Source organism: Cyprinodon variegatus, unplaced genomic scaffold (assembly GCF_000732505.1).
Source record: "Cyprinodon variegatus isolate N-32 unplaced genomic scaffold, C_variegatus-1.0 Scaffold190, whole genome shotgun sequence".
NCBI classification, from domain to species: Eukaryota; Metazoa; Chordata; class Actinopteri; order Cyprinodontiformes; family Cyprinodontidae; genus Cyprinodon; species Cyprinodon variegatus.
The window spans coordinates 653,524-665,541 of NW_015150643.1; the positions used below are offsets into that span (position 1 = coordinate 653,524).

Consider the following 12,018-nt stretch of genomic DNA (forward strand, 5'->3'; position numbering starts at 1 on the left):
TAGGTTACCGGCCTTCAGGAACTGGAATTGCTCTATAACCACCATTTGGTTTTGTATTCTTTACTCAAGTAAATTTAACTGAGTAAATATAACTAGTTATTTCCAGGGCTGACCCTCTCTAAGCGCAGATATCGTGTTGTGTCCAGGGACAAATTTTAGCGCATATGCGCTATCGGTTGAGAGAAACAAGAGACCAGCTGTAATATCACCGTGCAATAATTGTCGGTACTCGACATCTGATCAGTCAGATGGTGGGTGAGCGTGCAGGCAGACTCTCTCTTGCAAAGCTACATGAAATTTATTTTTCTTTTTTTATTAGTACTTACAAATTATTCAAAAAATCTATATCAAATTACAGATCAAGAAGTAGTAAAACATTCAGGCTTAAGACAGACAAGAACACACAAGGACAAATAGAAAGGGAAGGACATAGAACTTGGCCAGAGTGCATTATAAACTTATTACAGATAAATAAAGTCTTAAAGGCTTTTATATTGGTTCAGTAGTTCAAGCAAGACATGTAAAAATACAGGTAAAAAATACATTACCTGGGTTTAACTGTGAATATGAAATTTTGCTATGAATAAAGCTAGGTTTATGGCAAAGACTTTTAGGGGTGTTCAAACAGCAAAAGCCACATAATATGATTCTAAAGTTTTTTTTTCAAACACAAAAATGTATCTTACCAAAATATTTCAGTATATGAACACTCCCAGAAAAACATGATGGATGGTTTCCTCAGAGATGTGGCAAAACAAACCATCGAGGTATTTATCTGGATTTATCAGTTCTAAAGTTTTTAAGGCAATAACCAAACATTTTTTCCAGCAGATGTCACTATAAGTATCCCAGAAGAAAGTAGAAACTTGTTTACTTATGTGGTCTCTTATTATAATTATCCTAATAGATTTTTTTGTCAGTTTTTTAATTAAAAAAAAAATGTCCAAGTTACCAATAAATAACTGTTCTGTTAAGTGGTCAATATGTTGTTGATCAGAGGTGGACATTTACATTTTTACACCTGAAAGAATGGCATCAAACATAGGGTTAGGGTTAGATATTCTTTAGGCAATACTGGAAAGTTATACTTAGTTAAAAATATGTATTACCTTCTATGTTGAAGAGCTGATGTACTTAAATAATGCCTTTTAAGAACAATTTTTTAAGAGAGACGGATTTGTGTTTAAACCAGATATCTTTGTTATTCCTTATAAGGCGTTTATGTGTGGAGAGAAGTTATGTTTATCGGATTAATAATCACAGTCAAAATTAGAGAGCATAATTTGAATTATTTCAAAACTCTAATTAAACCTTAAAATAAAGACTAACCCGACTTATTATTCAATGACATGTTTTGAGATAAAGTTCCAAATTAATTTTAAAGGAGGGAATAATTTTTTTTTTTGATAAGATTAACTTTTTTTCTTCGATCTATAATCAAATAGTATCCTGTTTAGTTTTGTGCTGATTTCATTAGAAACAAGATATATATATATATATATATATATATATATATATATATATATATATATATATATATATATATATATATATATTTTAAACACACAAGACTGGAGACAATTTCTTTAGAAAGTAATACACATTCTGAGGTGGAACATCACCAGGGCCATCAAGCCGCATATTTACACGAACATGTGCTACTCAAAGTGAACAACCAGTCATCTACATATGGCTGTATTAATAAAGGTCTAGTTAAATAGCCTGTTGTTATATAGTCGGGACGGGTAGAGGTGTGAGGTTGTGGGGTGGGGGGAGGCAAAAATAACATTTTGCTTAGATGACCAATTTGGTTACTACCCAGCTCTGTATAAACTGTACTGAGAAGCTCTAGGTCTGGAGTTTAATCCACCGGAGAAGAAAGTTAACTGGAAAAGAACCACAGAGTTGGTGCAAATAAAACAGAAACTAAAAGCAAACTTTAGAGTTGTTTAAGGTTTCTTTTTTTTCCTGATATTCTCCACATCTTAGATAACAGGGTGAGTTATTAAGAGAAGCAGATGCATTCCTAGCATGTATATCTGCAAATTAGAGACTGTTGAGTTTTTCTTTTTGACCACCTCCGCAGTAATCACTCTAAAATTTGCTTTGGCCTCCATTTAGTTCAGAACGTTTTTGAGACTCCTGGATGTCAGGACGAGGCTGCTGTCATCCTTCCATGCATGAAACGTGGAAATTTCCCTCAAGCTGATTTGGAGTTAAAGGGACTTGACAGGTTTTGCTTCTTTCTCAAACAAAGCTTAATCTACATCTAAAAGAAGGTCACAAATTATAGAAACTAAAGGGAACTAAAATGTAATTATATGTAACTATTCCAACTCTTTTCTGTCAAGTGAGGGGTTGAGGTTTGACAGGACCCGAATGCAGACACAAAAAGCTGAGGTGGTTTTGTGAATATTTATTTAACCAAAAAAATTAAACAGAAGCAAAAATCCAAAACCATAAATCCACAAAAATCGAAAAGCTGAAAACCAGGAATACTCACAACAAGAAGGGGGCAAAGAAATGACGACAAACCAGCAAAGAGTGACTGAACAGGAGGCGGATATATGGGAGAGAGAAACAAAGGCTGCATTCACACTGCAGGCCTTGATGCTCAGTTCCGATTTTTTTGTGAGATGCGATTTTTTTGTGTTGCCTTTGAAATTTCCAAATATATGCGACATGTATGTGTCTGTATATATATGTATATTTTTCCTGTGTGAACTGTAGTCATACAACACAAGTGTCTCGCATGCACAGTAGAGGACGCGATAACGTCACAGGCCAGCATGCTCCATGTTTATGGAAGTAAACATGGATGCTAGTGCCGGAGCGCATCTAGCGGTCTTTTCCAACCATAAAAACATTCTTTTCAATAAGTTTAAACATAAATACTGCTCACCTGCCATGGTTGTTGTTTTTCTTGCCGCTTCCGCATAGCAAGACGCAGAATAGTGACCTTTGTCGGGTATTAATGACATTCAGATCGGAATCATCCAACCTGGCCGTTCACACACAGGTCGTATTTGAAAAGATTAGATTCGGATCGGATTCAGGACCACAAAGCCAAGTGGTCTGGGTCGGATTGGAAAAAATCGGATCTGTGTAGTTCAGACTGTCATGAAAAGATTAGATCCAGGTCGCATATGGGCAAAAAATCGGATTTGGGTCACTTCAGACTGCAGTGTGAATGTAGCTAAAGACTAGGCTAATTAGTAGATTGGGAGCAGGTGTGAACAGAGGAGGCAAGAAGGGAGTGAGGGAAAAGGAGACTGAAAGAATAGGCCAAACAAGTAACATCTAAGAACTAAAATTCAATCAAAAAATAACTAGAAGACACAAATAGATATAAGACCAATGAAAACTCAGAGATAAAAGATTACCAGAACCAAAACCATGACACTTTTGAGAAAACTGAATATTACTTCCCCTGCAAACAGTCATCTCAACAGAAGTGTTCAATCAGTGTTCCCTCACAGGCCCAGATAGAAATGTTGGACAGGATATGTTGCTTTCCTTTACCTTGGTTACCTTGATCATATTCCCATCCTGGTTGTGCCTTTTGTTGCTTTGTGTTTGGATTAAATACTGATGTTAGCGCTTACAATCGTTTCATTACATTTATTATTAGAGATGGATGTTTGAATGACCTTTTTTCTTAATTGATTGATTTACTTTATTGATCTCACAGTGGAGAAATTTACTTGATGTTTTCCCTCTGCTTCAGGCCAAGAGAGATTACCTGTGGTGAACTGTGAGGGCGGTCTGCTCAGTGTCACCATGGATCTACAAAAACTAAAGGTTTTCAAACCAAAAGATGTTTTGATTATTCCGAGGAATGTTAAATATTAATAACGATAGTATGTCTCTTCTTTTTAGATGTTATGACTTCATGATATGTAATATTTAATCAAATAACTTTCAGACTGTCATGTGCTGTTCTGCAAACACACACCCAACTGGCTGTGTGTCAAGACAATAGATGGAAGTTAAATCATGGTCAAACAATTCATTCTGCACACATATAGAATAAATTCACAACGACATCCAGGCAAACATATAATGATTTATGACCAAAATCATTCAACTTCAGGTCAAAAAATATTTAAGTTAAGAGTACTGACAAAACTAATAAACTAATCAGCTTCGATGTTAACAAAGACGGAGAGCCAAATAAAAATGGTTGAAAAGCATAATCAGTAAAATGATGCAATGATATTACTTTTCAGCACTGATATAATGCTGAAGAACCAAAGTTTATTTGGCATAGTGTGAAATTAGGTCAAATTTACTTACTCCATATCAACAACTTTCCTGACGGACATTAAAACTCAGCTCCATTCCACTTATCTATGTGTAAAAATACGATGGTTATAAAAATCCAGTCCGCGTTTTCAACACAGCTTTAGTGCTAACACCCGAGGACATGCCAGGTTTACATCCAGTCCATATTTTTGCACCAGCCCACCTATTCACTGTATTAGATATAAAAAAAAATACCCGTATTTCTGAGCAGTTTTTTTCTTTATTTTATCTGGACTAAGAGAATTCCCCTTGTAAATTAATTAAGATTTTAAGCAATCTAGTACTTGAGTAAATATGAAGAAAATATACAGCAGCTAGCCTAAACTATCATTTTTTTCTGCTTTTTTAGCACACTTTACTCCTTGTTTACTCTAATTTAGCCACCTGATTTAGTCCCAGTTTTCGTTTCCGTAATCCAGTAGTAACTGATTAGTTCCCCATTGGTTATTTTATTGAACTGCATATAATTCCTAGTTTATAGTATATTTAGGATTGCAGGTATTTTAGTAGGGCCCATTCTTCCTTACTTCAATTCTCTAAAAATCACCATTAATTGACTTGGCTTTATTCGGTCCATGGAGGCACCAAGTATTAGTATTTGCCATTAAATAATCACATAAACAATTGATAAATCAGAAAAATCAAAAAAAAATTAAAAGATAAAATTTATGTTCAACATGTTCATATGTATGGAAATCATCAGACAATTTTATAATGATTTGGATAAACATGGGTTCTCTTCTTCAGAGCTTGTCTTTGCCAGCTGCTGCCATGACGCTGCGGGATCAGGCATGCCAGGCTGTGTCCAACGGGAGTCATTTCCTGTTGGCACTACCCGTCATTTTCTGTGGAACCGAGGGTGAGCTGCAGGAAGAGCCCAGAGGAGTGCTGTACAAAAATATGGTGAGAATTTCTAACACAGCACTAAACATGAAGAGAAATACATTTATAGACATTTGTTATCCTAGACGCTTCTATTTGGTAAAAAAATGTAAGTCTTTTTTTTTTATATAGGCAAAGCTGGTTGAGACATAACCAGAAAGAGTACTTCACTTCTGTGATTTAAATTAGTAAAAATTATTTTAAAAGCAATTTTTTCCTCTTAATGAATAACATTAATCTGTTTTGGTTTATCACACCAAATCTGCACAAACTGCATAACATTTGTAGATATAACAGATGGTATCGGTATCAGCTAAAACTGCACAGCCAGGTATTGGTATTGGTATTGGGGCCGAAAAATGGCATCGGCTCAACACTAGTTTGAACCCTTTAAAGTGATGCTATAGATATGCATAGTATCCAAAATAGTAATTCTGAAAATAAATAGACTTAAACTTTAAATCTTTGTGTTGTGATGCTGTGTGTTCTCCTGTTTTCTGTGTGTTAGCTGTTACTGTGGAGGGACAAGCCTCAGAGCATCTCTGCACATGGAGAGAATGGGAAGCTCAGACCACCCTTCAGTTTGCATGTGAGATCTCACCCATTGTTCTGCCCTGCCAACGTTTTTACACCACTAGAGCTTTTCTGCATTTTGTGTCTTTCTTTGGTATTTTATTCATGAACAGACACAAATTCTAATGTAAACAGTTTTTTTAATGTTTTTAAAGTAAACAATTTGAAAGGTGAGCTGCTATTAGTTTAAAGGGCAGATTATACCTCTGCAAACGCACACATCTAATGTCGCTCGGGTCTGGTCGCGAACCAATTTTGCTGGTTTGCTTCTGCACCGTCTTTCTGGAATTCCTAGAGACGCACAGCAGTTTCCCGCTAAAGCGCAAGGGGGAGCCTATTCGAGAACTTCGACGCATTGTTCTTCTGAACCTCCTCGAATAACCTTTCGTCGTAGTTGTCCATTGTTGTTGTTCCTCGATTTTTAAAAATGCCGCGCCCCGGCATAGAATCGAGAAGGACGACCACACAGAGAGTCGGAAAGGCATACCAAGGACCAATCACAGCTGCTTTTTGCCTGCACTTGAGGAAGTATGCCTCAAGCGACCGTCCGACGCGTAGTCAGGATTTCTTTTAGATGCGTGACTACAGTTACAGAACCTCTGCGCGGGGGGCATGGTTGCGAAAGAGACAGATTTGACAGTTGCAGAGGCTATGCATCAGAAGCAAGACATCACGTAACTAGATTTATTGCCTAGTTTTGCTTTTAACACACCTGATGGTCTTCATTTTGAATGGTTAATGGGAAGAGAGGTGAGGAAAAAAATGTACCTGACCGTTCTGGTTCGAACCATTCATTGAGATAGTTTTGTCACAATTTCCCATAGGTGAACCCGATATTCAGCCAGACACAGAGTTACATATGAAGAATTTACTGAAGGAGTGAATAATGGCAGATGAAGCAGGCAAAACAGTTACTGACTTGGCAGAGGTTGACTGCGCTGGTTTGCAGGGGTGAGCAGGGATCCAAAAGGAGAACCACCAGACTAGACAAGTGGGCAGCTTAGATTCACCGCGGAACGGGTAGCACAGGAGCATAGAGAGAAAGGCAACCTCAGCTAGAAGAGTTCAGCTGGCAGGGCACATAGGAACCAGTAGTGACGGAAACAGGCATAAGTGCAGCATACAGACACAGGCAGCCTTAGCAGGAGAGAGTGAGACGTTCTGACGGAGATGAGTAGACAGAGGCAGGTATAAGTACGCTGGTGAACAGGTGAGCTGAGTACTAATTAGTGGGAACAGGTAATCTAGAGTGGGGTGGTGGCCTGAGGCAGAATTGGCTGTTGTGATAACTGCTGGTGGCCGAATAGTGACAGGCTGAACAGAAAAAAGTCTATAAGTCCGAAACCAAACTAAACAGAACCATAACTATGGCAAGTTTGGGTCACAGATGGCAACAGTCTCATTCAGCTCAGTTTAAGCATCAAAACACACTGACGTTAATGAAATTCAATTTGTTTTATCGTTATCTAATTTTCTCTACCCAGAATAAATTTCCAGCTGATGAACAGCTCAATCTGATGAACAGAGGGGAAAGTTTGATGGGTTACTGATTTAAATGTCTTTGGTTCCTAGCAGCTTGAATTGGACAACCCGTATGAGTAATGCTGTTGGTACATTTTTTTTTAGATTTAAACTGAATTTAGATTACCAAAAAAAAAAATTGACTTCTTTACAGATTAAACAACTTTTGAGGGAAAGTATTATGAAAACATTTTATTTGGTTGTTAAAATTTGAAAAGAAACATTTAAAAACTTTAAAGCACATCTGTATCATTCCCAGAAACTGTATCTTTACTTTTTTTTTTCTTTCTTTCTTACAGATAAGCTGCTTTGCCAAAAGCCACTCAAAATCTACTGCTGCTGCTGATAATGTGACCCTTCCTCTAATAGGACGGTTTACCCGGGGGGTACGACAGCATCTCCATTCAGTTCCACCTCCCCGCCATTTACCACCTGCCATACTCAGATCGGGGCCTGCTCTGCATTTGAGGCTTTTTGTAACTGACAGCTATGAGCAGACGTGGACTGGGCCCTGTGTTATCACCGCTGAACACCGCGTCTTTGCAGAGGTCTCTGTTCTCATTGGACATTTCAACTCTAATCATATTTCCAACATGTTGACAGTCAACAGGTCTCATCTAAAATGTATGGAAGAGTATTAGGGACACTTAAAAAAAAATTTACTGATTTTTTCATTGCTCTTTAAACCCACTGGGTCGCTGGCGAAACGTTTTAAACCTTTTACAACTAATAACTGCATGAAAATAACACCCGTAAAATGTATAACCATATAGACATGTTAGACATCATTAGAAAGCTTAGTTTTTCCATTATTCAACCACCAGGTTCATTTTATGGACAGAGCATCAAAGCACAACTAACACAGATATAGCAACATGTCACAATGTAAACATGACAAAGCAGCCACAATAACATAGCTTTGAAGGCGTCGAGAAGCCATTTTATAGATCCAACCTTCAACTGTTTATACTCCATTCATCCATAAGGGACCACAGATTAAAAGTAATCCAGGATATTACTAATAAAAATATTCTATGATGAGAAAATCGCCACATAACTCCCAGTTTTTGATATCAGAAAAGTTAGCTGGTCATAGCTAATGCTTAGCCTCTTGCTAATGTTATATTCCCTAATTCTAATTTCCTCTGTTGTTTGCTCGCAATGTTCGGTATGGTTCTTTACATCGTCTTCTTACGGATCTTTTTATAATGTGATTTAAGCCGGATACAGTCGTTAAAATCTCACTTCCGGTCATTTCCCGTCAGCCAGTGACGCATCGAGAAGCGCAATATTACGCCTCATAGAGTTCTGCTGTTATTGGTTAAGACCACATGGGCTGTTTGGCTTTTTAGCCAACGAAACAAGGTTTCAAACAAGCATACACATAACTGGCTTATATAAAGGGGGGCAGTTTTGCTGGTTTGTGTAAGAATGAAACACACAGCTGCGGCTAGATCAATGAGCGCAGCTCCAAGTTGAGTAATAACAACGGTCCTATTTTGTTTAAGTTTGGACGCTGATTTTGTTTTATTATAATACCGGCTGGGGAAAAAAACAACAAAATACAGCTCAGAAAAGGAACTGGGGCTTATTTTAGGGTTAGGGTTGAAAAGCAGCATTTCCACTATTTTGTATAGATTTTTATGTTATTGTTGTCATGTTTTGGTTGGTGTTTGTGGACCCAAATGCAGAGGCAGGGAGGCAGAGGTGAGTTCTTGTAGATTTAATTTAAAATTCAACTTAATATGTAAAACAAACCAGAACCATGAAGACATAAGGGAAAAATAATCACGAGGAGCCAGGGAGAGACGAGGTAGGAAGAAAAAAGCATTGAGAAAGCAGCAACGACAAGGAACCAACAAGGAGTGACAGCAGAGGGAGAGAATATATAGCTGACTGAGACAAAGGGAGGGCAAACGAGCTGATAAATAGCAGGTGTGAGATGAGACAACGAGGGAGCCAAGGGAAAGGAACATAGACACACAAGAGGGCAATAGACAACAGAAAAACATGAGAACTAACATAAATCTAGAAACTACAACAAAACAGGAATTAAACCAATAAAACTAGGAAACAAGGAGCAAAGTAAAGCACAACAGAACCAAAACCATGACAATTGTAGGTGTAAAAATGTTAACTTTTTTTATATACACTGATTCTGAAAAAAGATATTGGAAAATACTTGCTTGTAAATGTTTTGTGGCCATCAAAATGCTTCAGTGTTATTATATGGGTCAAATAGTAAAGCAAAGCATAGTTGTAGCATTTGGCACATTTGGAGAGATTTGGAGACGCCGGTGACACCAAAAAGTTCAAAGCCCAACAGCTCTGGAAATGTTGTAGCTAGAGGTCAGACATTTTGTCCATTTTTCATGACATGATGTAGAATAAATGTAATACAATAGGACATGCCTATTCTCAAACATGTCTTTATTACTGCTGTTCAAAAAAGACCTATTGTTTTCAAGAATTCTAAAAACAACTTTGAGTCATGTTTGAATTGATGCAGCTTGGGCTGTGTTCTACTCACCCAATTTTCATTTATATATTCAGAAACTAGAAGGTGTTAGCTTTCAAATAATGTGTTGCACATGTAATTTGGGCTTACAGTTCCTAAGTTATTTGCTTTTCCATTTGGGTATGCAAAATAGGCGAGGATTACCTAAATTGAGGTGGCTGTTAATTAACATGGGGGAAAAAAAATCAGAATTAATCTCATATTTCTGAGATTAATGTCAGAATTCTCACTTTTTTCCGATATTAAAATAAAATAGAATAAAAAATTAGGTAACATAAATTTTATAAAAATGTTTCCAGTGGCCCTAATCACCTTCCATATATATATATATATATATATATATATATATGTGCAATGAGGATTTCTGAATTTTTTATTTCTTTCTCTACAGATATCTGCCAGAGCCTCCCTCGCAGATGTGGTGCAAGTGAAGTCATGTTTTGTATCTCCTCAGTCTGACCCTAAAAAATCTCCCTTTTGGACTGTAATACAAAATGGCTGCTCGTCAGACTCCTCTTTTAACCTCAACACAAAGACAAACGGTGACAGTGAGGATGAGGAAGATCCTGGTGTAACAGATAGACATGAAGGTGGAGGATATGATCACAAGGAGAGAAGATTCCCAGAGTTGAACAGCACACTAAACATAGGAGATTTGGGCCAAATACGACGGTTGAGATTTAGTTTTATCCTGCGGCCAGTTTATAATGAGCCTATGCAGTTCGTCCACTGCAGCCTCCTTCTTTGTCTCTCTGACTCAGCAGATGGGAAACCCTGGAAGGAAGCAGCAGGCGATAGCTGCCAGAGTGGGACACAGATCCCTCCACTAGTGTCAGGGTCATCTAGACATCAGGTAAAAAAACACTTTATAAACAAATGCAGAATAAAGTTCCCCCATATAAGTGGAATATGTTAGACATATTTAAAACTGATCAGAGTTAACATGCTGTAAAAACTAATACTTTAGATCAGATTTAGCATTTAAAAACCCTAAAGAAAGACAAAGAAATAGATTTCTATCAAATCCTAACTGACGTTTTCCTTTCTTCCCGTGTCAGTGTGTTATCAGAAACCTCTCCAGACCCATGGTGGTCACCCGGCCTATTAGTTCACTGGTAACCAAAACAAAACCCTCTGCAGGTCCAAGAACAAACCGGACACAAAGCTCCGGTGAGTTTCCACTGCTAGAGGATTTTTCTCTACTGCACTTTAGCTTATGTCATCATTTGTCTGCAGGTTTCATGTTGCAGGAAGGACCGTTGATGGGAATCGTCTTTGCAGCTTTTTTGGTTGGAGTCAGTTTAATGGGGGGACTGTGGTGCATCTATACATATACAGGTACATCTATTGTTAGTCTGGTTAAGTTTTTCCCTGTAACTGATCAAAAGAATCTCCCTATTAGAAGATTTTTTTCTGTTTTGGCTTTTTGTGGCATTTAATTTCATTTCATATTTCAGATCATGAAATCACTTGACCTAAGTTAATTTAAAAAAAAAATTCTAAAGGTGATTTTATTTTTATTATTTTTATTATTTTTAAAGGTGCCCAACAGATTTTGCTTTCACAAATGGAGCAGTACGGCTATCGCTATAGAGTTCCGCTTGATTTATGCTTTTAATAGCTTTATTATAATTCATGCTGGGAGTATTACAGAATATATGGACACTGTGATGGGAAACTAGAACAGGATAAAAAAGGAAAAAGGAGAAATGAGGGAGATAAAAGGGAGATAATGATAAAACATCTTCTGTCTGCTTCATCACCTGCAAAGAAATGTAAAAATAACAGCACAAGCAATGGAAATAGTATAAGGGATACAATAAAGTAACACCTTGATTATAAGTAGTATTATTTAATCTGACATGTATACTGCGGTAGCTGAAGATAAGAATATGGGCTTTCTGTATGTAACGATGATTTTATTAAAACAAAGGTACCTTAAGTGCAACACAATGGTTGTTAGCAGTTAGGTTAGGTCTCTATGTTACAATTCCCAAGTGACATAAGTTGGATTTTCTAACTAAAGCTCTACCTGTATGGAATTAGTTTTGTATGAGGATAATTCAGCTTAATTAAAAATTAAAAAGCACTCCCGCAATGCATCTGAACACTTTGAAAAATAATATACTCAACTATATTTGCATATGCTGATATCAAATTGATTTTTAAAAACGTGGTATCGATATATTTTACTTTCAAAATCTTGTAAAATTTCATCG

General features: G+C 37.1%; 1 protein-coding gene across 1 annotated transcript in view; it reads left to right on the plus strand.

The window, feature by feature from the left end:
* The window catches only part of tgfbr3l (transforming growth factor beta receptor III like), a 28,891-nt gene that overhangs the window by 9,523 nt on the left and 7,350 nt on the right, over positions 1-12,018 (plus strand). The window contains exons 7-13 of the mRNA XM_015379350.1: positions 3,728-3,801; positions 5,053-5,208; positions 5,696-5,776; positions 7,581-7,829; positions 10,191-10,652; positions 10,858-10,969; positions 11,036-11,137. Coding sequence (XP_015234836.1) covers positions 3,728-3,801; positions 5,053-5,208; positions 5,696-5,776; positions 7,581-7,829; positions 10,191-10,652; positions 10,858-10,969; positions 11,036-11,137 — 1,236 coding nt within the window. The remainder of the gene's footprint in view (positions 1-3,727; positions 3,802-5,052; positions 5,209-5,695; positions 5,777-7,580; positions 7,830-10,190; positions 10,653-10,857; positions 10,970-11,035; positions 11,138-12,018) is intronic.